This window comes from Odontesthes bonariensis, chromosome 18 (genome assembly GCF_027942865.1).
Source record: "Odontesthes bonariensis isolate fOdoBon6 chromosome 18, fOdoBon6.hap1, whole genome shotgun sequence".
Classification (NCBI taxonomy): domain Eukaryota; kingdom Metazoa; phylum Chordata; class Actinopteri; order Atheriniformes; family Atherinopsidae; genus Odontesthes; species Odontesthes bonariensis.
In genome coordinates, this window is record NC_134523.1 from 5144835 (window position 1) to 5172738 (window position 27904).

At 43.8% G+C, this 27904-nt stretch overlaps 1 protein-coding gene across 1 annotated transcript; it reads right to left on the reverse strand.

Moving 5' to 3' along the window:
• Positions 1 to 14405: 14405 nt before the first annotated feature.
• On the reverse strand, positions 14406 to 27852 carry ldlrap1a (low density lipoprotein receptor adaptor protein 1a). The gene is made up of 9 exons (XM_075449598.1): positions 27701 to 27852; positions 21291 to 21433; positions 19015 to 19127; positions 18774 to 18888; positions 17095 to 17167; positions 16867 to 16962; positions 16588 to 16709; positions 16360 to 16394; positions 14406 to 14564 (listed from the first exon to the last, which is right to left on the reverse strand). The coding sequence occupies exons 1-9, from the start codon at positions 27783 to 27785 to the stop codon at positions 14420 to 14422; spliced, it is 927 nt and encodes a 308-aa protein (XP_075305713.1). The 5' UTR covers positions 27786 to 27852; the 3' UTR covers positions 14406 to 14419.
• Between the last annotated feature and the right edge of the window lie 52 nt (positions 27853 to 27904).

Genomic DNA, 27904 nt, shown 5'->3' on the forward strand with positions numbered 1-27904 from the left:
CAAAAGAAAGGTGAAGATACTGTTCGGTGTGCCCATTGTAAAACCAAATGAGCTCATCACAATAGAACAACGGTAATTCATTATCTCAGGAGTGACCCATAGAGTGATCGATTCTGATCATCTTTGTATGATTACGAACTGTTTATTTGGAATGTTGTTTACCTCTGACTTACATTACATAATCTGCGATTAGCCTGAATCCTCTCATGCCTTTAGCTAAATTCCTTCTTTATTTTGTCATTGATCAGAGGAAGCAAACACTTGGGATTCTGTACTTTTTAGGTGCCACTGTCAACCTGATGTGGAGGGTGATAAAAGCACAAATGCGCCCAGTGGACGTGATGCTATTGAGCCCAAAGTGGTCATTTTCCTATATCCGTTTAATCAAAGCACACATAATCTCTCTCACACACACACACTTGCACACACTTTAACACTAGTTTAGGTCCTTTCTCCAGCTGGCTGTGGTCCAAAGCGACACATTTGGGGAAGCAGCAGAAGGCAGGTCTGGCCCAGACAGCTCAGTCACTGTTCATCTCAGGCTGCAGGAGGCGACTGAACAGCTGCTAAAGGAGGACATCCAGTGAGGCATGTGCAAATGTGGAGTGAGGGACTCGAAGAGAGACTTAAAGGGAAACAGAGAAAGAGAGGGAGCGAGACGGACACACACAGAGGGGGAGACAAATCAGGGAATCAGAGGGAACAACAGTGCGAGCGACAGACACGGACTGACCGAGAAGATCATTGCACCCAGGGGGAGGTTTACAGACCAAAGCTTTGAGTTCAGTCCAGTCACAGTGATGTCTGAACGTTAAAATGTCCGTGTGGTTTGAAAGTATCGTAGTTAGTGCAAATGTGGGGAAAATAGTGACAGGAGCCATTCCAAGAAAAGGAACTTTGCATCGTAAAAGACTCTGATAAGTTACAGTATACCGGCGGTCCAATTATATCTGATCAGTCATCAGTCATTGCTCTGCTTTGTGTGCATTTACGCTCCGCTTCAGGGCACTAGCGTGCTTACTCACCATCACATCTTTCCTAAGTAAGATGTTTGTGTGAATGCTTTTAGCCTTCAGTACTGATACGGCTATGTGATTGAAGTAATCTAAAGGTATGTCCCAGTAGTGCAGTTAGTCCTAATGAAACATCACAAGTGACTCAGTAACCCTGACCATAAACCAGCTGACATCATCTTCGTGAACCAACTGAGGCCTACAACATGGCTAAATCCCCACTGGTATGACTGTACTGTAAAGGACTGGATGAACAATTACTGAGAATTACGAATAATCCCCCTTAAGGCCCCATGTCGAGTAGTAAGAAATGGGGCCGTCTAGTTATGGCATATATTTGTACTTTATGTGGAAGAATAACCAAGAAGCATGGATTTAAAGCAGAATAACAGAGTCAGTGTTTTATGTACAATCACGGCGTCTGTGTTTAACCATGTTGATGTTCATGGGATAAAACCTGTTCATGAGGGCTAGCATGACTCTGCTATTGTTCGCTCACATGGTAAACATATATAAATATATATATACTATTTCTATAAAAACTATAAATGTCTAATTATGTATAACACGGAAAAGAAATAAAATATTTTCAATGCACCATTGATGCGTCTTCTTGTTTGCTGCGGTTTGTCTGAGGAAATGCATGTGGATAGGGTAGTTAGCAGGGACAGCAATGGTTCGGTCATTCATCAAGTGAAGTTCTAACGATTTGCTGTTTTCAGTTCCACTAATCGGAGGATTTTCCTCAAGTCTCACTTTTATATTACTATAAAATGAACGTTGTTTTAGTACACAATATCCCCAGAAAGTTAATATACCGATAGGAGCTGGTCTGAAGGATTTAAAAATTTGTTCGTGCATTTTATTTGTAGCGACTTAAGGACTCAGACTTAAGGATTCAAGATTTGTCTATGCTCGCTAAGAAAGAGTTCAGGCCTTTATTGCATTCTTAAACAATTTGTCCTGCCACAATTAAGTCATCAAGACCATTTGTCTGTTTTTCAGCTTTCTAGCATGTTACATGATCTTTTCCTTTAAGTAAACTAAGTAAGTAAAATGCACTCAGATACACAGGAGACCTAAGAGAAGTTACAGAGCAATGTGGTAATAACATTGGGACTCATGCAAGAACATTTTCGTATTTTTATTCTAAATTTCTCTTACTTTTTTCGTAAGAAGGTCTCGTACGAACATGCCACATCAGATTCAACAAACGCTCTTAACTTCGGGAAAAGTGTGTAAACAACTTGCGTAAATGATGAATCACACCTGTGCGTATCTAAGTTCACGTGCACGAGGATAGTAGATTTGCATACTCCACGCCCAAAATGATACCATATAAGGCTGTGCTTCCTCGCTCCTGTGCCAGGAAGTGTTGAGTGCTGAGTCATGAGAATGGCAACAAGGCGCAAAAACGGGCGCTGAGATTGAAGTTCTGCTTTCAGAGATCCAAAAAGGAAAATCTGTCACTTTTAGCAGTGTCAGCAGTGGAATTACGGGACCTGCTAAAGCAAAGAAATGGGAAGTTATTACGAGTGCTGTTAATACCATGTCACCGAAATAAAAAAATAAATGGTTTGATATGAAAATGGCTTAAAAAAAACGTCTCGCCATGGGCAGGCGCTCGATGACTTCAACTAAAGCCGTGCAATCAGTTGTGGCCTCATCATGATGGCTCTTTGATGGGGTGGTCCATGAGGGGGGTCTTCTGCCTGGGCTGATTCAGGTTGTAGGAGACCCTCGTTCATGGCAATTTTGCGCCATGAACGAGGTATCGAGACACACCCACCTGGCCTTAAGCAGTGCGCTCCACAACAGAGGCACGGGTGCTTTGATGCGTATATGTGTCTCGTGCTCCAATTATGATTGGCAGTCCAGTCATGGCATGAAAGTCCCTCTTAATTTGTACTTGTTGGACAGCAGTGTATGGGAATTTGATGTACCATGGGTGATAAACTGATGAGAGCTTTGATGACCAAGGGGAGCACACAACTCACAGAGGACTGGGACACCCCCGATCTGTCTCCAATCTCCCTCTGAAAGGTTCCAGTGGCCAAAAATCCAAGGGTGGTGAAGACCTGGACGTGGGGTGGAATTGGGTTTGATTGACGTGTTTTTCTCTGGAGTTGTGGCTCTAGCAAGCTGCATATTTGCTGCAGCACAGTCCTTGGGAATCTTAATTGCGATGTCAGCCATTCGTTTGTCTCTACACAGTCTCTTCCAAGAGCCTGACGCACTAAGGCATCCGAAAGTAGAAAATCAGCCGCTGCGCTTCCCGTTACAGATTCAAATGAACCTTCAATTAGTGCACAATTTAAGTCAAACAGAATAATGTCAGCATAATTATGGGGTATAATGTATATTTATTTATTTATGTTTTCTTCAAAGTAATTAAATATACAATCCATTAGTCAAGCAAACTTGATTGGAATAACGGCGGACTATTTTACGAAACTCCTACGACAGGTCTGGATCACTCGTAAATTCTGTTCGTACCTGAAAGAAAACGTATAATACGAAAAGATTGGTGAATGCGCAAATTCTCTTAAATCACTCGTACGGACGATTTAAGAACAAATCTGTGCGTACGAACGGTTCTTGCATGAGGCCCATTGTGTTCTAACCTGCATTTTTCTAAAGTCAAAAACAAATGCCAAAAAACAGGGCCTCAGTTTAATAAGGACAGATCAATAGGAAGGGAGTAACAAAATGTATTGATGTACAGAAGTGGAAAATGTCTGGTGACTTCGATGGAACACTATGCTGAGTGAGGTGTTAATGAAAGTAGTAAGAGGACAGGACCCCCGGCGTCTAGACACTGGTGGTGGATGAGCTGAGATAAGGAGGCAGGGACTTCCAATGGTGCCCACTGAGCAGATAGAGGTGAGGTGGAGATGGGGAGAAGATAGGGAGGAGGTGAGTTGTCCGAAAGAATGACAGAGCAGGAGAGAGATTTAAAGGACAACGAATTTACCGATTCTGCAACGGCATGCACTTAAACCTGATTAGAAAGAGGGAAAAAAAAGGCACCACTCAGGTCTACTATCTATATTTGAAAAAAAAGTCACTGCCAGGCTGCCAGCACACTAATCAGAGGCAGTGAATCCAGTAATTGACACCATATTGGTACATTTTCCTCACATATATAATCTAAGTAGGTTCTGCAAAGCTCTTTTCTCTATCGGACCCCCTGTCACACAGAATCTGGGGCTCAGTGTCTCACCCAACACAAAGACAGGGAGGGAATCATACCACCAATCTTCAAATTATTGGACACCTGCTTTATTGGCCAAACCAAGTCTTGTGGTATTTCATGAAAAAATATCTACGCTTTTTATAGTGGGAGTCTCCTGGAATCACGCCGCCATTAACCCTCTGGAGTCCAAGGCCTTTTCAGAGACTTTGAGGCAGTTGTCACCACCTTGACATTTTCAAGTATTTCAACTAACTGTAAACATCTATGCAAAAGTGACACATATGGTTGTATTCTGAAAAGCCTAACAAAAAACAATATGAGAGTGAAGTGAATGTAATACAAACAGGTTTTATTTAAATTGAGGGGAAACACAACTGTACAAAAAAACAGGTTTTAGAGGTCTTCAAACAGTGCAAGAAAACACACTATAAATATATCTAGCCAAGACTTTTGAAGGATGAACCTTGTAAACAAAAGTGTTGGCTGCATAAAAGTAAAAAGTGCAGTCAGAAATGTTTTTTTGTTTTCACACAAACTAAAAAAGTTTTTGTAACTCCAGGCAGTGTCTCTGTTAGGCTGCGGCTACACGAAAACGAAACAAGGTTTTTTTTTAAAACGGGTACGAAAATTCTTGCGACCACACGGCAACGCGCTGCTGTAAAGACTCAGGTCCAGATGAAAACGGATGAAAACGATGAAACGATGCAGTACACACGCCGCTGTGTCACGCCACGCTGTGAGACAATAGAGAAGTGTTAAAATTGGCTCACAGCGTCAACGTTTGACTGACGCAAAAACGTTTTAGCTGTAACAATGGAAACGAAACGAGGCCGTTTTCAAACTTTCCCACTCTGGAACCCGTTCTCAAAAACTATCGTTTTGGGGTAGTGGGAACGCCGGCTCCGTGTGGCCGCGACAGCGAAACGATAAGAAAAAGTATCGTTTACAGTGAAAAACGTTTTCGTGTAGCCGTAGCCTTAGTTGAATACTAATTAGATGGGTGTGTAACACCCCTGATTCCCCCCACCCCCCTGTCACTCTCCATGTGATAATTGTCTGTCACTGGCAGGACATTGCTGCCTTCCCCCACATGCTGGCTGAATGGGGCGTGTTCTCACCTGTGAATAGCCACTCACTCACCTGGTACTTTACATGTGAATAGCGATAGGTGTGGCCTAGGAGGCTGCTGCAGTCTGAGAGTACAGAAAATCCAAAGATTTCTGTTCACTCTCTTTAAAAAGGGCCAGCTATATAATTTTGTATAAATATATATATTTGAAAACTAGAAGTTTCAAGGTTTTTAATGGTGTCACTTATATGTTTCAATAACAAAAACTCACAGAGTTACAGATGTGTTTTTGGAGATGTGTCAAAAATGCCCACCGGTGGGCATTAGACCCCAGAGTGTTAATGGCATTGTCCTGATCTGTCCTCGCTCCACTTCTCTGCGTAAAAAAATAAATAAAGTAACTTCATTCTGATGTTAAGCATCAACAGAGATAGCAGATGCTAAAAACTCGACAAATAGGTTCCTCGTGCTGCTCTTCTCCACCAGCTTTCATAAGACTCAGATTGGTGGAGTCATTGACCTCCTGATTTATTCGTCAAAATGATTTCATCCCCATTTTGCTACTTTTGCTTTGTGGATGTTCTTCTCACCTGTTTCGTGTTCTGCTGATTACACTGCGGCTCTGTTCCACCACATGCACCTGTTTGCCATCAGTCATTACTCCCCAGGTAGATATAATACTGGCTTCTTGTCTCTTCTGCCAGATTGCCTGGTGTGTCTGGAACGGTCCTCACCTGAGTCATAGGTTTTCTGTGCCCACATTACGGCGTTGTTCCTGCATTCTGCCTTTGCCAAGCCCCCTGTGTCAACCTTTCCTCACTGGCGGATTACCTGGTTTTGAGATCTCTGTAATCTTGCTGACAGAAACGGACAAAAAAGAAAAGAAAAAAAAGACATGAACCACAGCTCTGCCTCGGCAGGAGAGCAGTCGCCAGCTGTACCTGGCCTCAGGTTTGCTGTGTATGGAATTGGTTTTAGGTCATCTTATTGAAAACTATAACAACTCAAATACCAAAACAGTCTTTTAGATGCGGCCCTTCTACCAGACAGAGATGCATTGAATGTTTTAAGCTCCAGGTCAGCATGTCCTGCTCCTTGAGCTCTGCACACAACATTTTACTTTTATTAATTAAGCTATTAATCATTTAAAAATCATAATGATTTAAAATAGGGCTGGACAACGATTAAAAGCTTTAATCTAATTAATCACATGTTTCCTGATTAATCGCATTTGTACGCAAAATCCAAAAATGAATTCAAAAGTAGTGTATAGCTTTTACCATTTAGTTTTATTTTAAATGTGCCATATGAATGAAAGTGCCATAACATTTGTTGTGCAAACACACTTTTAACATCAGCATCTTTCTGTAGTTTTTATGTAGAAGCCTCGCTCCACTGTCTGTTTCCTTGAATGACTTGCTGCTATCAGTTGTGTGTTTTGCCTTTAAGTGATATTTTAGACTGGAACTACTACGCTGAAAAGACAATTCAACTTGGCAGTGTTTACAGATGACTTTGGTTCTGTCGACTCCGCCGTCTGGAAGAACTTTAAAATAAAAATGGCCGAGTAAAAGTTCCGTACCCTTCTCCATGTTTGGTGGATCCGCCGATTACTTTCTTTTCTGGTTCCACAGCAGACAGCAACAAACTTTTACAAAATAAAAGCCTGTGAGCAACAGACTTTTATAATAATAAAATAGATAATAAAACAGGGGTGGTCCGTGACGTAGTGGGTTGAGCAGGCCCCCCATGTACAGACGCTACAGTCCTCACTGCAGCTGTCCCCGGTTCGAGTCCCTCATCGGACGGCCCTGTGCTGCGTGTTGTTCCCCCTCTCTCTTCCCCCTGCTTCATGTCTCTCTGAACTTTCCTATCCATTAAAGGCACAATTGCCCCAAAATAGAATTAAAAGAAAAACTGTGTTAATGCACGATAAAATATTTATCGGGTATAATAACGAGTTAACTCGCCAGCCCTAATTTAGAAACATTAGTTTCAGTTTTCCTTGCCAAAATGCAATTTCATCTTTGTAAAAAGAAGTCAAAATTACTGTGAATATATTCATTGTCAAACTGTATCATATTCATCAAATTTGCAGGTGAGAGTTCATGTTGGTTCAAAGTGTGATCCTAATGAAAAACCAGCTCTGACCCAATATATCAGCTCATGTCAGAGCTGGGCAACAACAGATGTCATCTCTCTGAATGCTAATGAAGCGTGTGGGTGGCCAAAGTCGGCCTCCAGCATATGGGGTGTGACAAGGTTAGATTGCGATGAACGCAGCCCAGGCCTGAAAACTCAAGGCTTGTTTATGAGGCTGGATCTGCAGCCGCCGTGTATCAATATAACTACCCCCAACACACACACACACACACACACACACACACACACACACACACACACACACACACACACACACACACACACATACAGAGAGACTCACTCCCAAGCATCCTGAGCATCCTGTGGAACAGAAAACATCAATTCAAGCGTGGCTTCACAGAGTGCAACGACTGCAGGTGTTCACACACTTAGGTCCTCACGCACGTGTTTGCTAATGGTGTTAAAATAAGACTGATGTTATTTCTATGATAAGTGGCATGGACACTAACAGCAGATGACGACTGTGCAGATGAAGGAGTCTGATGGAGCTTAATGACTAAATGACTGCTACTCGTCTTTTGATGGCAAGAAGCTACAGTATATACTGACTGTCTGAAGTGACGTGCGTGTAGAAGACGAAAACAAGAAAATGAAGATGTACGCAGGCAATACAGATACAGGGACATACAATTACTCTTCTGCTTCAAGAGCTCATTAAACCCTGCACTCATCGCTGTCCAAGTCTTTCAAATCCCCCTAAATATGGCTCCCTTGTGAATGTCATTTGAATATGCAGATGGAGGTACAAAAGTCATGTCTCCATCAAGCTGCCTCAGTACATCACTGGTGGCAGGTCACTTTATGCCTGAAATTTATTATCTATGTGAATTAAGAAGGTGTTGATCGCAGTCACTGCAGATTCATTTTCTCCAAAGCTGAAGCCATGAATTAAAAGTTTATTCAATGCTAAGCCAGTTTTACTGCAGTGCTTATCTCAGCTTTACAACGACCCTGAACACACACTTTAGTTGTCCGTATGACATGACGCCCGTATACCCTCTTTGACCGCTGCAATGTGTTTACACATGAGATCTGGCTGAATGAAAGCCAGGCAATTCTAATTGGAAAACACTCTGATTAGCATAATTCTGTGAATTGGATGAGAAGATTGATGCCTCTCCTATGTCTGAATGCTAATTATTAATCCATGGCCAGGGAGTAGCCAAGCATAGAGCAAAGCATGAGCAATACTGAAAGCAGCAAGGAGGAACGTGCTAGCCTTCGTCAGTCGATAAAGAAAAAAACAGGATTCTAGAACTCCCGCTACCAGGATGACATGTTAATGATTCAGATTATACACATCCATAATCTGAAGTGAGAAAACTCTTTAAAAAAATACAACCTGCATTAGATAAATTATTTCCTTTAGATGGAGCTAGGCTTGCTTTTTTAAAAAACGTTTTTATCAGAAGTTAAATACTTCTGTGCTAAAAGTCATGTTTTAACCTTGTTAACATGTCAAAGAAATGTTTTTGTTCTTTTCTTCGCAATGCTAAGGCTGAGAATATCTGCTTTGAATCTGCAGAGCACCACCCAAACTCTAAAAAAGTAGCAGTGGCTGCTAGATGTTGCTGGACTGAGATAGGCAGGCCCAAACTAGCATTTCCATAGTTTCTCATTCACTTAATGAGGAAAAACCTTTGGAGCTACATCCAGTTAAAGTCATGTTTGCTTATTTTTAATGGCAACATCGAGGAAAACTAATTGATTTTAAGGATTTAACAAGTGAGTGGGATTTTGGGATGCCACTTAACTAGCTACATATTTAGCTAAGCACACATAAAAAAAAATATCAGACTATATCCTCTCTGTCTTTCATCACACAATAAGCTCAAGGTTTCCATGAAATAAATATTCATGAGTGAGAAGGTGAAGGTATTCTTCTTGCCAATTAGGCTGCAGTCCCATTTTTCACAGAGACGCTTGCGCCACTATAGGGCAGAAAGCGTTAGGCCTACGCATCACAGTTTGTTTGGCAGAGATAAGCTACTGAACAGAGTGACAAGGCAGTTAACCTTCATCAGCTGCAGTAAAAATGGAAACTTGGACATCCTCTAATTTCTCTCTATATTTTATGCCAAATTTTTTAATGTGGTCCAAGCTAACAATGTAACCAGTTCCAGACTAAGCTAGCTGTTGCTAGCGTCTACAATGGCTGTAATTCTGTTAAATGTGCTAGGTTGTCAAGTATATCGGATTGTGGAAATCTTTTATTAATTGAATTCAGTGAGGCTAATGTAACCACAAAGCTGCTGATATTGTCATAAGCAGAACAGAAACACACAACCACAAGTAAAAGAACAACAAAAAAGAACCCACAGAAACAAGTAAGATAATTCAGAAATATCGGCCTGCATCTTCTGCAAGTCTATGTTAAAGAGACTGGCTCCGAGTAACATGCTCCATGGTGCTACACGATGTTGCAGCCCTGACTGCTTTGGAACGGACAGAATTCTATTCTTCAGGAAGTGCAAATAACTGTCTGAGGCAGAAGTGACGCAGTGTAAAAGCCAGCAAAAGTGAATTCACTCAAACTGCAATGAGATTATGAGGTATGAATTGCTTTAGATGGGGGTGGTGGAATGTTCCTTTGTCCCTGCTGATAGTTGTGAGCTTAGCGCCTTGCTAGAATTTCTTCCCCATTCTCCAAACCGAGAGCACTCCACTTTTCTATTGCGGGTTAAACACTGATTACTTTGGACAACCTCAATTTTTAGAAAAGCAAATATACATTTAAAATGCTGAAGTATGAAATAGTGGTTTGTGATTGAGTTATTTCATTGCTCACTGAATTTACAAAATTTCAACAATTTCCAACAAATAAATGTGTTTAGACAGCATAATGAAAAATAGTAAAAAAAAAAAAAAAAGACTAAATTGAACATTAAATTGTCTGAATGGTCGCACACTGAATATTTCTGCTTCAAGGCCTGTATGTATCGTTTAGTATGAGCTGTGCTTTGGCCGTTGAACTGTGTGCTGATTACAGCAGGACGTTCAGGTGTATTTTCACTTATCAGACCGAAGGACAGGTTTCCACCTCTCAGTCCATCTCAAATGCGCTCCAGCCTAGAGAAGGTGGGAGTTTGTCTGGATCCTGGTTATATACAGTATAAGACTTTTTAAATTTGCACTTTGTCAGATTTTTACTTATTTCAGTGAAAGCAGCAAATGGTTTTAAGAAAAGTTCCTGCGACAATGCTGTGCTTTCCACGACAGAACAGTATCTATCTTGGGCAGCCGAGGACCTGAAAATGGTGGTCGGCATCATCGCCTCCCAGCAGGAGGGTTTGAATCCCAGCTGAGTTCATGGGTTCTCTCTGGGTACTCCGGCTTCCTCCCCCATGTTAGGTGAACTGGTGATTCCAAATTGACCCTTGGAGTGAGTGCTAGCATGCATGGTTTGTTTGTGTCTGTGTAGCCTAGGCTCTGTGCTGGAGCCTATGGATGGGAAATAAACATCACATTTCCCAGAATGTCAAGCCAATCCTTCAATCTCACATGGATGTTTCGCTGTCCTTCTTTATTGTCTTTGGTAAGGGGTACAGTTGTTTGGACATTTTTTGTTCAATGTATATATCAAAGTTACGTGTAGGTTTGTTGCAAAGGCCTTTAAAAGGCCAGAGGGAACAAAGAAAAATGTAGAAAATACCTGAAATGTAGACATGAGCCCTCATTTTTACAGGTTTCCCTGGATGTAGAGTTGGTCAGGAAATATCTGTCGAAACAGAGATTAAATACGCCTCACATTTCTGTGCTGGTATTCATCTGATGGCACTTGACCTTAATGCCTGAGGTACTATTGCCTGTTAAGTGCACACTCGAGGTATACGTCTCTTTTCTGACAGAGGGGACCTAAAGCGTGGCTGTTTCTCCCCGTGCATGCTTTCATTAAACTTACAGGGTTGAGACAGAGAGTTGGAGCTCCCTTTGAGGAAAGACTGCTAAATAATGCAGGTGGTTAAGCAAGCTTGTCGGGACGAATTGTAAAAAAGCCCCTGCTTCACTGAGCCAAAGCCTGTTAGGGAGAGAAAAGGGGGAGACTGCGTGACTTTCAGCCCTCCAGAGTCCTGCTCACACACGGATGCCGAATACAGAACGTGGCAAGGAACGTGTGTGTGTGTGTGTGTGTGGAGGATGAGGAAGTCCTCCTCCCTGCCACCATGTGCCTGTGCTGGCGGTTTGTAGATCAGTCTCACACGAAAGCCTCCTCTCCGCCTCCTGACAAGCTCTCTCGCAGCTTATAAAGTTACGTTTATTGACCTGCACGGTCACTTTGAATTTAAGAAAATGGAGCTGGAGGAGAATGGCTTTAACAGACTGAAGAGGGCATGTTATAGCACCATTGTTGGGCAGAGCACAAATGACTGTCTTGGTGAAGAGAGGAAGATGCGATGAGAAGCGGGCGGCACTGGGCTGCCCCCTGCTGGTGCTACATTACATTACACCATGATCTCATAGAGGCTACAATACATTTAATTCACAAGACAACCGCATTATTGATCAAAAACCGCTGTTTTAAGAGAGTGTGGCAAGGAACTTCATGGAACACTTACTGAGACAGGCCAACATTTTTAATTCACTTTGATTCCAGGTAAATTCCTACATAATAAAGTACTCAGATACAGAATATTTGAGAACCACTCTCTCTGGGGTTTATATTGTAGCGCTCCATGAGGTGTTCATATCACATAAGTTAGCTCTCTAATGTGTAGATGTTCTAATTCTCTATGCTCTCATACCTGCTTTCTGGATAAAAGATAGAAGAGAAGATCTCTGATCACCCAGAGATATCCCAGACATTGAAATGTTTCCTCTTAAACCACCAGTGTTGCTTCAGCAACATCCTGAGGGTTGTGTTCATGCCGACAGGTGAACCCCCGTTGCAGTCTCAGTTCTCTCGAAGACTTAAACACGTAAAAACAATGTCTGTATAAAGAACCAGTCACTGTTCCTTAAATCCCGATGAGTTTCATAAGCCCTGCGGGTGAAAAAACATCCTCACAGCAGGATGCTGCCACCACCATGCTTTGCTTTTGGATTCTCCAAACTCAATTAGCTTTTTCCTAGACGGCCCGATACTGTACTGTGCAAAAGACGAGCAAACAGATACAACAATACACTAAAGGCAAAAAGAAAAGAAATTCTAAAAAGATTGGAAGTCAGTATTTGGTATGAACGCTTTCTGTTCCGTTCTCTGCCAACATGATCCCACACTGCTTCAGTAATGTTGAGCTCCGGGCTCTGGGGAGGATTCATCCCTCCATCAGACCTGCTGCCGCTGATTTTCAGCCCACTTCTTGTGTCCTTTGGCACAGCTCAGCCTGTTCTCCCTGTTTCCCTTCCTTAAGAACGGCTTCCTGACAGCCACCCTTCCATGGAGCCCATTTCTGATGAGACTTCAGTGAACAGCAGATGGATCAGCTGAAGGTCCAGATGCATCCCTCAGGTCCTGTGTCAGGTCTTTGCTGGATTTTTTCCTATTTCTTAAGAACCCTTTCAGATACTGTTATCTGATGTAGATATAGGCGTTTTTTTGTTCGGCCTGCTACTTCTTCCTTTGTTCTCCACTTGCTCAATTTTCTCGATTCCTTTAAGAACACACTGCACACCATGCTGAGATCTGCCAAGTTTTCAGCTAATAGCTCTTTGGGAATCACTTTATTGGTGCATTAGTGGGTTGGCATTTTCATAGATGAAACTAAAGAAATAGAAACCATTTATGTGTCTTTGAGGATTTGACAAATTCAAAGTGTGCCTTCTTCCCTTTTCCCCTCACCACTCTTTGTGGACTGTAGGGCTTAACGTGCTCTGCCCAGGAGCTTTGCAGCTCTTCCAGGATTACCTACGACCTTTTTTTTTTTTTTTGCTACCCCTCTTATTAATACCATGGATGAGTTTTGGAGGTCTGTGATTTCCTGGCAGGTTTAGAGTTTTAGATACTTTTGTCTTTATAACCAAGCCCTTATCTGTTCTTCTCCAGAGCTCCGTTTCTGACCTGTCGGAGGGGCTCCTTCGTTTGTTTGGTGGTGTTCCAGAATCTGGGGCCTCTCAGGCATGTATACATGTATATATGTATATATGTCCATCTACATAGATCATTTGACTCTCTTTGATGACACACAGGTGAAACATGTTTCCTCCTCCTGTTCAGCCACCGTAATCTTAATAAAGTATACCTGTATACCAAAAAGACTGCTGCGTATTCATGAATATATTTTAATTCTATACAAAGCTGGTGGATTAAAGAGTACACCGACATATCTGGGCTTCATTCAAGGCGACACCACAACAGAAAAAAGAACTGCCTGTAACAACGGGCCTCGAGTGAGCCAGTGACATATAAATACAAATATACTGATTTTTCAAATTATACACATAAAACTATTCTCAGTCAGGATCCGAGGCAGAAGAGGAACTGAGCTAAATTCACTTGTGGCGAACCAAAGCAATTGGGCGGAAGCCTGATTGTTCTGCTGTTATTGAGGCCTGTTGATACGGTCTGTGCATCAGTCCAAGTTAAGAGCGAATTAATCCATAAAAAATTGTATTATTTTTCATTATGAATTATGACTAAATGCAAACGGGACACGTGCTGCTGATTCTGCCGCCAAAACCCGGCTACCTGTGACAGAATGTTGGACATAAATTGTAAGTGACATAAATTGTAAGTGACTTTTGCAGCGTGACGGCCGAGCAGATGTCGGGGCGTTACAGGATGTTGTTGTTGTTGTTGTTGTTGTTGTTGCTTTGGTCTGCAGGGGCAGCAGCCTGCGCAGTTTCCACGAAGAAGAAAAACTGCTCACGGGGAGGCTGCACTGAAGTTTCACAGTTCCTCCCGTGCCCTCACGTGGATTTACTGCTGCCTCTCGTTATGTAGGCACTCCCGGCAGGTTAATTCTCAGGAAGTCAGCCCCCTTCATCGTGTATTCCCCCCCTCCCTCCCCTCTTTCTCCCCTTCCCGCTGTGCAGTGGCGGTCAGAAGCCAAAGATATCGTCGCCGTAGGAGCTGAAACAGTTGGGAGCGTTTCCGTTGGTGCTGTCCCAGTCGGGTTCGGTGAGCCAGTCGTGGGGCATCAGCCCAGTGTCCAGGACCTGGGGGTTAGTACGTGACACTGCCAGTCTGAGAGGACGAAAAAGAAATGAAGATGGATTAAAATTTTAAATCCTGGAAATGAGGCTGAAATGCTCCCACTTTGAGTCAACCAGCAGCACGAAAACCAGACCAAAACCAGCACCGTGTTTGCAGGAGTTAAATCTCTCACGTTTCTTTGGGTGTAAGTGTGTATGACAGCGAGGTGGCAGCTGTGGCATACAAGAGGAACTTTTTAGAGCAACAAGGAGATATCACAAAGAGAAATAGTGTGGCTGTTTGGGTGATTTTAGACCCGTCTCTGTCTAAACTGGAGGTCTGTGGCACAGGAGAACAAAACCAGCGAGGCCCAGTAACACAAAGATGAAAAACTCTTACTGCTTTGGGTCATTCTAGCTCATCTAAACAGAATATTGATTATCGACTTACAACTAACACCCCAACAAAAACTCTTTTCCACGTCCGAAGGAGGAATTTAAATCCTCTACATGAGAGGCATTTTAGCAGGCCTTTGAGTTGGTTTTTTGGAGCTCTTCATCAAATCCCGACTTCTTTTCTCGTCTTTGTTTTTTTGTCTCACCCTCACACTGGTGAGCAGGAAAATTAGTTGTAACTTCTATATTTACAAGCCTAAGTTAGGGAAAAGTGGGCTCAGTATGGAAAATACAAAACGCAGTCACTCTTTCATTTACTTTGGTTGACAGCGTGGACCAAAGGCGTTTCAGATTTCTACATAATAAAGAAGAGTTCGAGCAATTCGTACAGCTAGTAATGCCGTAAAGAGTTGATTATAATCTAGTGCGTGACTTGGTCCTTGAAAGGCTGAATCTCTGAGAAGCAAAGAGAGCAGAAGCTCTTCAGTTCGTTAACAAACACGCGATTTAATCACTAAACCGGTAAAAACGCGTTCCTAAAAATCGAAAACTGAATGGGATTTGCATTTTCCTCCCTCCGCAGTGCAGAACGAATCATCAGTAAATAAGAAAATCATCAAATATTTACAGTCTGGAGGAATTTCAGTAAGTAAGGCAGATTTAAATGGGACACCCATGATCCCAGTCATTCATCTACAGCCGCTGTAACCACACGGAGAGGAGATCCCCGTTGGAAACACAGTTCCGTTCACGTTCCACTTTAAAAACATTTACTGTGCACTTTTAGACCGGCGACACAACCACAGGAACAGCGCCAACAAAGGCCGCTGTGTGAAGTGGAGTCACAGAACTCCACTGTTCAGTGCAGTCAGAAGGGGAATAAATTAAAAATGCATGCTGTATCATAGATGAGGGTCATCGGGTGGGAAGAACTCTCTTTGGTGATTAAAAGACGAGCAGACGGAGACATCACTTCACAGGACACATTTTCTAGCTACTTCTAACTACTGGCGGACATGACTGAGCTGTAAAGCCGTGTTATTGGGTTTGGTAGTGACTCAACAGATTGGTGGTTAGTGATTAAGACTATCACACTAAGTCACGGTTGACGGTAAAGCTCAACTTTACCTGGAAATGAACCATAGCTATCCAGAGCACAGCTGAAGACACAAACACACAGCAGATTGAGGGCAGTTTCACATTTAGCTACCGTGTTACTTCCAAACCCCCCCCCAATGTTTTCAGTTTCTAAACAATCAGAGGTCTGAAGGTCAGTGTGCTGCAGTACACGGGAATCATCAGCGGGTGGCGCCGCGAGGCCAAGCAGTCTGCTGCAGGCGGATTTGTGGTGACGGAGGCGTTTCATTGCAAACAAGCAGCAAAGGGAATCAACCCGGGTGGATTTTTTTTTTTTTTGCGTTACTCCGCACATTCGCTGCAAAGTGTCTCACCTGGAAAAGGCTTCATCCAAACCGTCCTCCATTTCCTGGAAGAGAATGGATCTTTATGTGCACCCAACATTTTCAAGCAGTGGAAAATATTTCATATTTAGTGGGCCTGGAGGCGCACAACTTTAGAAAAAAAAAAAAAAACATTTTGAAAAGAATGATTTGCAACAGCTTCATTGTTAAGTCTGCGTAACAGCGAGCCAAAGCCAGGGCAGCAGGAGGGGATCGTACCAGGGAAGGATTGTTTTTGGTCCCTGAGGGCCGGCGGTTGTCCAGCTGATCCTCGCCCACGTTCCCGTTGCTCTCCCCCATCACACTGTCCTCTAAATCCAGTAGGTTTTCTGTGGCAACATCTAAATTAGAAGAGATGGAGAGGCATCCAATGTCAAAAACTAGCCACGGTCCTTTTTCGTGGCCTGAGATGAGTTTATGTGCAGCTAAAAAGAAAGAAAGACTAAACGGATACGGCACGCTATCCGTTACAAAATGTTGGGTCACACTTCACTTTACCTATGCCTTTCAGACTCCCGAAGCTGTTTGATCTCTCCGAGTGGGAACTGCTGCTGGCATCTCCGGCAGAACCAGACTTCACTCTCTTCCCTTTCTCTAGAGGAGACAATCCAGACCAAACACAAGCAGGTCAAGACCCGCCCTCTGAAACCGTGCCGCGGATAACCACACTGTCGGTGTCAGAAAACAACCTGTGTGACTTGGAGGGAGAGGAAAGCGGGCGCCTACCTTCTTTGGCCACTTGCCAGAGCTCAAAAGCTACCGTGAAGGCCTGGGCTACCGTCAGAGCCACAGCCTGAGCCTGGAGAGAGGGAGGAAAACACTTTGTAACAGAGAGGAGAGCAGGGGTAAATTAGTGCCGTATGTATGGACTGAGGAAGAGGAGCGGTGGACATCATCTTCTAGAAGCGCCAGATCACAACACTTTAACTAAGATACTAAGAGATCTGAACACATCACAGCAGCTTTAAAATCTTTACTCTGGCTTCCAGTCAGTCACAGAATAGATTTTAAAAGCCTGCTGATGGTTTACAATCTGTGATCTGTTCAGAGAATATAAAGCCAGCAGAGCTCTGAGATCCAAGGACTCAGGTCAGCTGGTCCAGTCCAGAGTCCAGACTAAACATGGAGAAGCAGCATTTAGCTGTTATGCTGCAAACAAGTGGAACAAACTGCCAGTGGAGATTAAACTCTCACCAAATGTAGACATCTTTAAAGGTTAAAAACATTTCTGTTCTCATGTGTCTATGCATGAAATCTGCACGATATCTTTGAATTTATCTGGACTGTTGCTCGTTTTTAAATTAATTTAAATTATTTTATTTTATTTGTTTCTCTTTATATTATTTTATGTATTTTTAATGTTCTTACACTCCCTGCTGCAATGCTTTTATTTCATGTGAAGCACTTTGAATTGTTTTGTACATGAAATGTGCTATATAAATAAATTTGATTTTGATAAATACTGAGATTACCGTCTCAGAGACTCTTAGAAGGGACAGCATCTGCTTGTTTTTCCATGCGCTCCAAGGAAACAAATCTACCTTTACAGTGTAATACAACAGACATGTGACATAAAAGTGAATCAGTCGCACAAAAGAACATGAAGCTACAACTATATCAGCGAGTCGTGATCTCCATTTTTCATTTGCAGACAACAGATAAGCCGTTTAAAAGGGCCACAGATGTCTCCACTAAGTTTGCTATTGAAGTTCTGGTGAAGCAAAACATGGGTTTGAAGAACACATCTTCGTGCCATCCAATGATGCTTCTCTTTAAACTCCCAACTGAACCAGGTGCTCGACGGGTTGGCGTTTTAGCCCAAAAGTTGTGAGCTGCAGGAGACGTTACCACACTGCGTCCAACACGGATTCTGGTGAGCAGCGCGTCAGTGGAACTGCTGAAGTCTTAACTCTACAGTCCCTTTTTATACAGAGGTCTCAGCTGTTTTGTCTTCCCCAGAGCAAACTGAGGATTTCAACCTGTGAGTGGCTGGGGTTGATAAGACACAGTGCACTGACAGCTCCTTTCAACAGTCGGGTCAAGGGGCAGAGAGAAGCCATCCGAACTATCTCCACAACCGTGATAAGAGAGCGAGGAGGATTAACGAAGGGAAGTGTTACCGTGTCATCCTGGGAGGGAAGAAAAGGGGCCGAATGTGGAAGCGTGGGTAAGATGAGAGGAAAAGTGCCCTTCTGCTTTTAACACAGGAAGACCAGATGAGTTTGACTTCTAGGGTTTCCTCTTAAGGAGGAGGGGGGGGGGTCTGGACATGAAGGAAGAGCTTTCATTCAAGAGGACTGTGGTTACAGGGCAAAATGTGGCCAAAAAGAAGAAAGACAAAAAAAATAAAAAATAATAAAGTTCATTTCTAACCAGTCATAGAAACCCAGATACACTCGACTCACCTCTTTCCTCTTGGAGCACAGGTAGGCGTGGCACTCCAGCGTCCCATTCAGGGTGTTTTGAGCGATGTAAGCAAACACTTTATCGTGCAGTTTGTCCACTGTGCAGTAGGATATTCTGCAGGCCGAGCGGTGACAAGTTAGGCAAACAACACACACACATAAAGACGTCAAGAAGAGTTCAGAGCATGCGCGATCATGTGCCAGACAGGGTACGCACCGGGCTCTCGCTGACTGCACGTACCTGTATATGGAGACGTTTTCCTGCAGTTTATTGGCGGGCCTGTCGAACAGAGCGATTCCCTGAGGAGAAACCTTCAGAGCAACCTTCTGGGGCTTTTTCCCGCTGGCTTTTGCCTGTCAGGGAAAGTTGTAAAGACACACAAATATTCTTATTATCCATCACAATAAAGTTACTTATTCACAATTAATTATCTCTTTTCTGTTCATTTTATGCCACAGTTCAAGTTTTAGGTTGGCGTCAGCAACACCGACCACCATCTTTTCTGTGTAAGGTATATTTGAAAGCTTTGCTTCTTAATGTAACGCAGTGACGGTCTTCCCCGTTTTTCAGTTCTAAACATCCAACAAAGTGGTTACTTGCAAGCGTCACCACTCTGTGTGAATGACTTCCTGCAAGCCGTTTACGCAACGCGTGTCTGGGATCGCAGGGTCCAGTCTGGAGAAAACGCTGCTGTCGAATATCGATCAAAACCTACATCAGACTCGCAGAAGGTCTTCCGGCCTACAAACGGTCCACAACTCAGTAGTGCATCTGGTATCCCCCACTTCAAATTCAGTGCCAACTGATCAACTTCAGGGTCCAAACTCAGCCATTCGGGCTCATTTCTTCTCTCAGTAACGTGTCGGGTATTTACTTACAAGGCAGTTCTGGTCGACCGTTCAAATTGGAAAGACCTTACAATGCAATCAGAGCAGGGTCGTCCCATCGAGAACAGCCTTGTGTGAGGAACCTGCACTCAGGCACTTTGTTACCCTGCAAAGCAGCTGGATTTCTTGCAAGATCACAATCACGAGAGAATCCATCTTAAAAGCATGCAAACTATCTGTTTGTAGCCAAAACATAAACATTCCAACTAATCCGCGTTCCACACTGATGGCTGAGGCAGGGTATGACCAACAACAATGGCCGCCCCCACTCACTCAGATCGGGAATCACGTGTCGACGGCCTTTACTTCTGATTCGCTTGAAATGGGGTGGCGTCTCGTGTTGCCGAATCTAGTCTGGGGTTTGTTTCTTTGCTCTGCGAGCGGAGCTTCAGCAGCAAAGATGCGAACAGTTCAACTTTTTCCATTGGCAGCGGAGACGCTGGACAATTTTTCTTCATGTTCCGGCCCTTCTCAGCTGAGCTGCTCCAAGATGGCTAAGTGAGACCAACCATCTGGTGCGTCATTATTGTCCTTAAAGGGATTGTTCGCCTCTTTTGACATGAAGCTGTATGACATCCCATACTAGCAATATCATTTATGAACATTTTCTTACCCCCTGCTGCGTCCTGTGAGCCGAGTTCCAGCCTCGTTTTGGCGTTGACGAAGGTAGTCCGGCTAGTTGGCCGGGGCCACAAAAATAAATTGTTTTGCTTCTCAAAACAATATGCGTTCAAAAGAGTAATACATTTGCATCACAAAATCGTTCATCCAGAAAAAGTCAGACCTCACAATCGCTTGGCGCTATTTTCTCTCTCCCTTTGCATCACTGCGTGCTGTGTAGACCGTCCAGACCGAAGTGCAGACTGAGCAGCAAACACTGTAACAGGCGCGGCTGTCGGCAGCGTGCAGTGATATGAAGGGAGAGAAAATAGGGCCAAGCGATTGTGAGGTCTGACTTTTTCCTGGACAACGATTTTGTGATGCAAATGTATTACTCTTTTGAACGCATATTGTTTTGAGAAGCAAAACGCTTTATTTTTGTGGCCCCAGCCAACTAGCCGGACTACCTTTGTCAACGCCAAAACGAGGCTGGAACTCGGCTCATATTACGCAGCAGGGGGTAAGAAGATGTTCATAAATGATGTTGCTAATATAGGATGTCATACAGCTTCATGTCAAAAGAGGCGAACTATCCCTTTAAAACAATTCTCACACTGCCCACACACTTTGTTGTGTGCTGGCATCATGTCTGAAGTTCGATATAAGATGGGAGGTGTCAAAATCGATTAACGGCTGATGCACTTTTGAGCTGGCGAAAACGGATTTAATCAAAAGATTTGTGGCGGAATGACTAAAATGTCAACGATGGCGAGGAACTGCGTGAAATCCTCTTATCTTTTTTAACAGTATCACTGCAGCACATGTAACCTTATCAATAAATTAAATTTTTTTTACATTTAAAAAAAAAAAAAAAAAAAAAAGGTCCTAATTTTGATGAGTCGGGGAAGAACAAACTGAAGCATTTGGCAAACCAAAGGGAAAATGCTTCCAGCGGGGCTAGATTTACACATTGATTTACACAACAGGGGAACCTCCGCAGATCCAGCACTTTGTTCCTCGAGCTCTGACCGTGGCAACGATCCTCTTCACAGCAGCTGCTGACAGCTCCTCTCCTTTGGGCTGGTCCACCAGTGTCATGCCGAGGTGACGAAGGTTAAAGGTCATCCCCTCTAAGATGGTCTCCCGCGTGTCCGTCCAGTTCTCCGGAAGCTCTAGAGGGTGTTTTAAAAAGGACAAGTGGGGTCAACACATCGATCGGCAGCGCGAGTGTTTTTGTTGAGCTCAAGACATCAAATATTAACAGACTCAAAGACAAAAAAATCTCATCAAAAAAATCCCCCCCATTTGGCTTTTAAAAAAATAAATAACGGTTGTAAAAACATGAAATGAGTTTGAGAAAAACATAAATCCGAGCGATGTAAACAGCCCGAGCCGAGCGTCTGAGTTCAGCCATTTCATCTGATCTTTCTCTGAAGTGGAGAGCCAAAACAGGGTATTTGGGTCGAGGTTCTGAGGATGTAAAGTAAATATTGCATCTCCAAACAACCTATAGGGCCCGACGCTAAAGAAGGCAACGCATTGGGAACAAGCATACATGGACTCTGGCATTCTGTGATAAGAGGAAAGTGTGTTTTTTTTGTTCTTTCTGAGAGGAACCAGAGTGATCTTTCCAAAACCAGGCCACACTTGTTGTTCTGAAGTTTAAATCCTGGGTCCAGTTTCCTCACATTGGCAGGAAAAGTGCGTTACAACCGCGGCCGGGGAGGGAACAGCTGCTACCTTCGTTGGGGTTTCTTATCAGGGCTTACGTGGTGCCGGCTGACCCTGACCCAGTGTTTACACAGATAGCCTCAGAGAAGGAGAGTGTGTGTGTGTGTGTGTGTGTGGGGGGGGGTGGGTAGGACGATAGCAGAAAAACATCACCATTACCAAGAAATCCATCCTCCCAGCATTTACCTCCTCTGGGATATAGTGCATACCACAAACTCATGCAGGCACACACACACTAGCAGAAATGAGGGGATGAGTGCACTCTTTCTGGGCAGCAAGAATGTCTCGGAGAAGTGATAAAACAAGAGCAGAAATTCCTTCTGCTCAATGTTATCGGTTTCAGGTTCACGAACACCAAACTGTACCAAGAGAAAAAAAGAACGTTTACACCGTGTTCTCATTATTTTTTAATCCTGCCACTGAGTTCTAAACTTCCAGATGAATAAATTCCATCTTTACACACACACACACACACACACACACACACACACACACACACACACACACACACACACACACACACACACACACACACACACACACACACACACACACACACACACACACACACACACACACACAGGTTTTGCAAACTACCGTGAGTGCTAACGGGGGCAAAACTCAAGGTTGATCTGTCGGGCTGTACTTGGTCTGTCGTTTTTAGCTGGCTGCTAACATGCTGATACACAGAGGGGATTCCTCCAACCTTTCTCTGAGTCTTAGAAAACATTGCTATCATAACTGCAATCCGCTCATCACTATGAACGAATGTAAGGCTGGAGTTGATGCGAACCCCACTGGTTTTCGCTGGTATTTGGTCAAAACTTTTAAAGTGGACGCGATCGTTTCCAGTCGTTTACTTCCCAATGTTGGTGTGCGGAGGTTAAAGATGACTCGTTGAATGTGCACTACTACGGTTGGAAGCGACAACATATAAACAAGGGAAAAAAATGCTACATTTTCTAGCATGACATCACACGTTGGGGCCATGTGTGATCAGGTCCCGAATATCAAGCTGTCAACACAAAGTACCGTTAGCCCCCTTATGTTGCCTTTTTACTCGATGTAAACAGGATGTTTGTACTTTAGTCCGTTTATACGTCTAAAGCCAACACAACAGATCTTTGAAGCAGTCTCGCACACCTCTTGGGGTTCAGACTCGTGCCCTTTTAGTGTTGGAACAGCCTCGGTGTTTAGTTTCAGTCTCTCGTTAAAGCCAGCATCGCAACGGGTCTTGTTCATAGCGCCATAGCCCGTGAGGCGTAGCGAACGAATCCAAACCTTTTACCGACTGTGCTGCTGGTCTGGAAAAGCGTTTGGTGCTCTGTGAAGTCCTGGTGGATCACTTGTTCCTCGTGGTGTTAAACTCCTTTTTTAGCTCACTGAGACATGCGAGTGAAAAGTTGTGGGGAAAAAAAAATAATCTTGCTGAAGAGTCTAATTGATATAAGAGTCCTCTTTATCGAGCTCTGGGTGATGTTTAGGGCGATAATACATCATTTAAACAAAGCTAGGACACATAGAAAAGGATGCCACAGGACCTTTCAATTCAAAAGGTAATGAGAACAAAAGTTCAGATTTCTCCTGAAGGCAACACCTGCAACTAAATACGGACCAATTCCACCAGAAATGGCTGAGATCGCAGTTTTAACTAAGAGGCCAGCATCGGTTTTCCAATTCTGGTAATCCTGAGAGCGCAGCAACAGAGCAAGTACCAGGCACCGTTCAGCCTGAGAATGTGGAGGGCTTCGGGGTCAAGGGTCAGCGGCAACTACACGAGAGAGGACACAGCTGTGTGCACGTGTGAACTGAGACCAAGTGACCTCTGCTCCGCTCGCTCGCTCGAAGTGCAGAGTGATTAGTTACTGTTTATGACGGAAGATGGTGAACCTTTTCAAATCAGAAGTGGAAGTGTCTCAGATGATGGGAAGAACAGAGAGGATTCTAATGCTAGTGCTAATAAAGCACGTCGATTTTTTTTGTTATCATATCAGATTGTAGAAGTGCCACTTTGGCTCCTTTGTCTCTGGACACGATCTCATCTAAACACAAACTAAGCCAAAATGCAGAAGCAGCGAGTGGAAATCAAGCACACTCCACGCTTCCGTTATCAGCCCGTGGGTGCACATTGAACACGAACGATTAAGAGTTTGTAGTTTTCTGTGAGACGTCAGAATTCCGGCCCACTCTTAAGGTCCGGCCGCAACATTTCAATCAGGTTGAGATCTGGACTTTTGACTGGACCATTGCAACACCTTTGCTGCTGTGTTTGGGATCACTGTCCTGGTGCATGACTCCATTTCAGCCAAGCTTCAGCTGTCAGACAGATGACCTCACATTGGATTCGAGAATGATCTGGTACGCAGAGGACTTTAGTCGTGTGTGGTGATCTGGTCGGACTGACCGGTTTTCCCTTCAATCAATCTGCACTGTAAAGTCTGTGTTTGCATTTTTTTCCGCCCCTGGGGCTCCTGCCATCACCGGTTCATGACTTTGGTTTGGTGCGTAAGAACTTTGACAACAATGGCGCTAATTACCAGGCAATACACTTTCTGGCCAGTTTGTGTGTCTGCACCAAACACCGGATCGCTGAGGAAACCAACTGTGCTCCTACAACTCTGGGCCACTTCAGTCCAAAACCTCTGCTGCCATTTCAAGTGTCTCTTAAAGGGATAGTTCGCCTCTTTTGACATGAAGCTGTATGACATCCCAAATTAGCAATAACATTTATTAAATTAGACTTACCCCCTGCTGCGTTGTGTGAGCCTAGTTCCAGCCTCATTTTGGTGTTGACGAAGGTAGTCCGGCTAGTTGGCTGGGGCCACAAAAATAAAGCGTTTTGCTTCTCAAAACAATATGCGTTCAAAAGAGTATTACATTTGCATCACAAAATCGTTCATCCAGAAAAAGTCAGACCTCACAATCGCTTGGCGCTATTTTCTCTCCCTTCGTATCACTGCCTGCTGTGTAAACTGTGCAGACCGAAGTGCAGAGCGAGCAGTCCCCTGCTTCCGAGCAGTAAACACTGTAACAGGTGCGGCTGTCGGCAGGTGGTAGCACGCAGTGATATGAAGAGAGAGAAAATAGCACCAAGCGATTGTGAGGTCTGACTTTTTCCTACACAACGATTTTGTGATGCAAATGTATTACTCTGTTGAACGCATATTGTTTTGAGAAGCAAAACGCTTTATTTTTGTGGCCACAGCCAACTAGCCGGACTACCTTCGTCAACGCCAAAAGGAGGCTGGAACTCGGCTCACAGGACGCAGCAGGGGGTAAGTCTAATTTAACAAATGTTATTGCTAATATGGGATGTCATACAGCTTCATGTCAAAAGAGGCGAACTATCCCTTTAACCGCGTCGGAGTCCTGAACTCACCGAGCTGCCGGAGAGATTCTAATGTAGCAGAACACAGATTAGAGCCGACATGTTTGTTTGTTTGGGAGTCTCTGCGGATGTAAGGTTAAAGCAGCATTTCAGAAGAACTTCTCCCCTGATAAGCCGAACAAACAGAGCAAAAGGGAGCAGCCTCAGTCGCGGACGTGGAATGCAGAGTTTGTTCACCCCGTCTGTTGCTTCTGTGAGTCTGTAAAAGTACTCAGCACAAAGGGGCGCATACGTTACAGCAGCTGCAGGGCCAGTTTGTTTGATGACTGCCCCGTGTGCCTTTAATTGTGAAGCAGAGCTTTTTCTTTTTCCGTTTTTGGTCAGTGAGCTGCGTTCACCTGGCGTCACCTGGCGTCCCCAGGGGTCATCAGTCCCCCCCCCCCCCCCAGAACAAGGAGATGTAGGCCAATCCAGACTTGGTCTCACTGGACCAAGGTCAGACTCGGAAGTCTGGCATGAATGATGTGGGTCAGCGCTGGTGAGGAATGCGTGCCCGGCAGTCAGGTGAAGAGCTGTTAATCTATAGTACAATACACTACTTCTCCTACAAGTGGGTCAAGAACGGCCGTTTCCCCCTGAAGCCGCTAATTGGACTGGTACTCAGGGAGAGAGCCCGTGTACAGTGGAAATTAGTCAAAGATTTGAGCTCCCAAAACAAAAAAAAAAGAAAGAAAAATGGGCTCGTTTGAAATAGGACTCAGAAAGTGATGGATGAGGAAGTTTACTCTGATCCGAGATGCCGCTGAAAGGTCTCTCAGTTTATGGTGGAGCAGCTACATGTTCCTCATTCACGCAACTCTCTGTTGGATGGTTAACAACCAGAAGAGATCTAAGAGGGCATCTTAATTCTGGAGAACACGCAAAGAGAGCTACGGACGCGAGATTCTCATGTGATCTCACTCTGTATTTTCTCATGGCCACATACATTCGTCACGGCTCTCTGGACTCTAAAACGGTCCAGCTTGAACTCATTCCAGAGAGGCCGTGCATCGAGCGACCCGCAGCATTCCTGGCTCGTCCTCTTGGTTACAGGCAGCTGGACCGGTCATTCCCCCTCAGAAACTTTACAGCCGGAATCAAGTGAGCTTCGGCTTACCAAGTGGCCCTTGAGTCCTACAATGGGGACCAGAGCCCTGCTCCAAAAAAACCCCAAAACATTTAAATAAGACTTTCTCGTTCAGGTCGCTGTGTAGTACAGCTTTCACAAGAAACAAAGCCGACAGATAAATGCATAAATGGTATCAGTCTCAGAGGTGGGTGAGACCCTGACCTTGGCACTTCACCTGGTGGTGAAGTGGAAATAAAAGAGAGGGAGGGAAGGGGGAGGGGGGGGTCTGAGGACTAGGATTATGAATAAATCCAAAACCCCTGCTGCATCAACAAGGCAATAAAGAAAGTTATTGTGCTCGCCACCACATCACAGGAACCCTGTGAAATCACCGTGGTGAAGTTGGTTTGATATTGGATATTCGACAGATATTCACAATAAGGAAATAAGGTGTCTTTTTTTTCCAATACCTCCCAAGCCATGTGACCTAGTGACTCCAAACCAATGCAGAATAGTTCTCCTATGTAGTACCAACCACACACACCTTTTTTAAAGCCAATTGTATGCACACTCTATTTTATCTGTTGTTTTTTTTAAGGAAAAGCCATTATTTCCTATAGGGAATGGTCTCTATAAAATAGAGTGTGCATTCAATTGGCTTTAAAAAAGTGTGTGTGGTTGGTACTACATAGCAGAACTATTCTGCATTGGTTTGGAGTCACTAGGTCACATGGCTTGGGAGGTATTGGGGAAAAAAGACACCTTATTTCCTTATTGTGAATATCTGTCGAATATCCAATATCAAACCAACTTCACCACGGTTGTGAAATCTTAAAATCCTTCCCCTGAAACTTCTGAGGAATGTGTGAAGTGCGAGGAAAACCATATTCCAATATTTCACAACAAGAAAACTGGGTCCGGAATAAGATTAACTTCCGGCCAGTTATTCTAATTATTTTTCTTCCAAAGAAGGAGAAGAAGAAGAAAGAAAGTAATAAAGTATTGCATGCCGTTACTCAACCTCCTTCGAGAGAAATACAGACATAACAGCACCAGGAGAAATAGTTCATAGCGCAGATATATATACACACATTTATATTTATATATAGAAAAATATATATTTCTGTGTGTCTGTGTGTATAAATTTAGTATGGAAAGAAAATTCGTAGAGCAGTGAGTATAAATCAACTTTGTCCAAACTATAGCTGACGGTGAAAACAGAACGTATTCAACTTTTTCCCCTTTCGGCTAACTTTAAAATCATTTTCTTACTTCGGTGCCTTCCGGCAGTCCACGTCTGTTTCGCCACACTTGGGCTGCGGATAATAGCTCTCCCGGCCGACTTGAGGGCATCCATGTCGGTGTTCTGAAGTGCAGAGGAGCCGCCGAAGTTTGGTGGCGAGTCTTCCAGGAGAAATGTTGTTGCCCTGACTGCTGATGGGGGAGATGCACGCGTGTTGCCTTCCCGTGCACTCA

Coding starts and splice junctions, on each gene's coding strand:
- ldlrap1a (XM_075449598.1), bottom strand. CDS start 27,785: ATGGATGCCCTCAAGTCGGCCGGGAGAGCTATTATCCGCAGCCCAAGT. Junction 18,889..19,014: donor GAAAACGTCTCCATATACAG/GTACGTGCAGTC, acceptor CTCGGCCTGCAG/AATATCCTACTGCACAGTGG. Junction 16,963..17,094: donor CTGGCAAGTGGCCAAAGAAG/GTAGGCGCCCGC, acceptor TGTCTCCTCTAG/AGAAAGGGAAGAGAGTGAAG.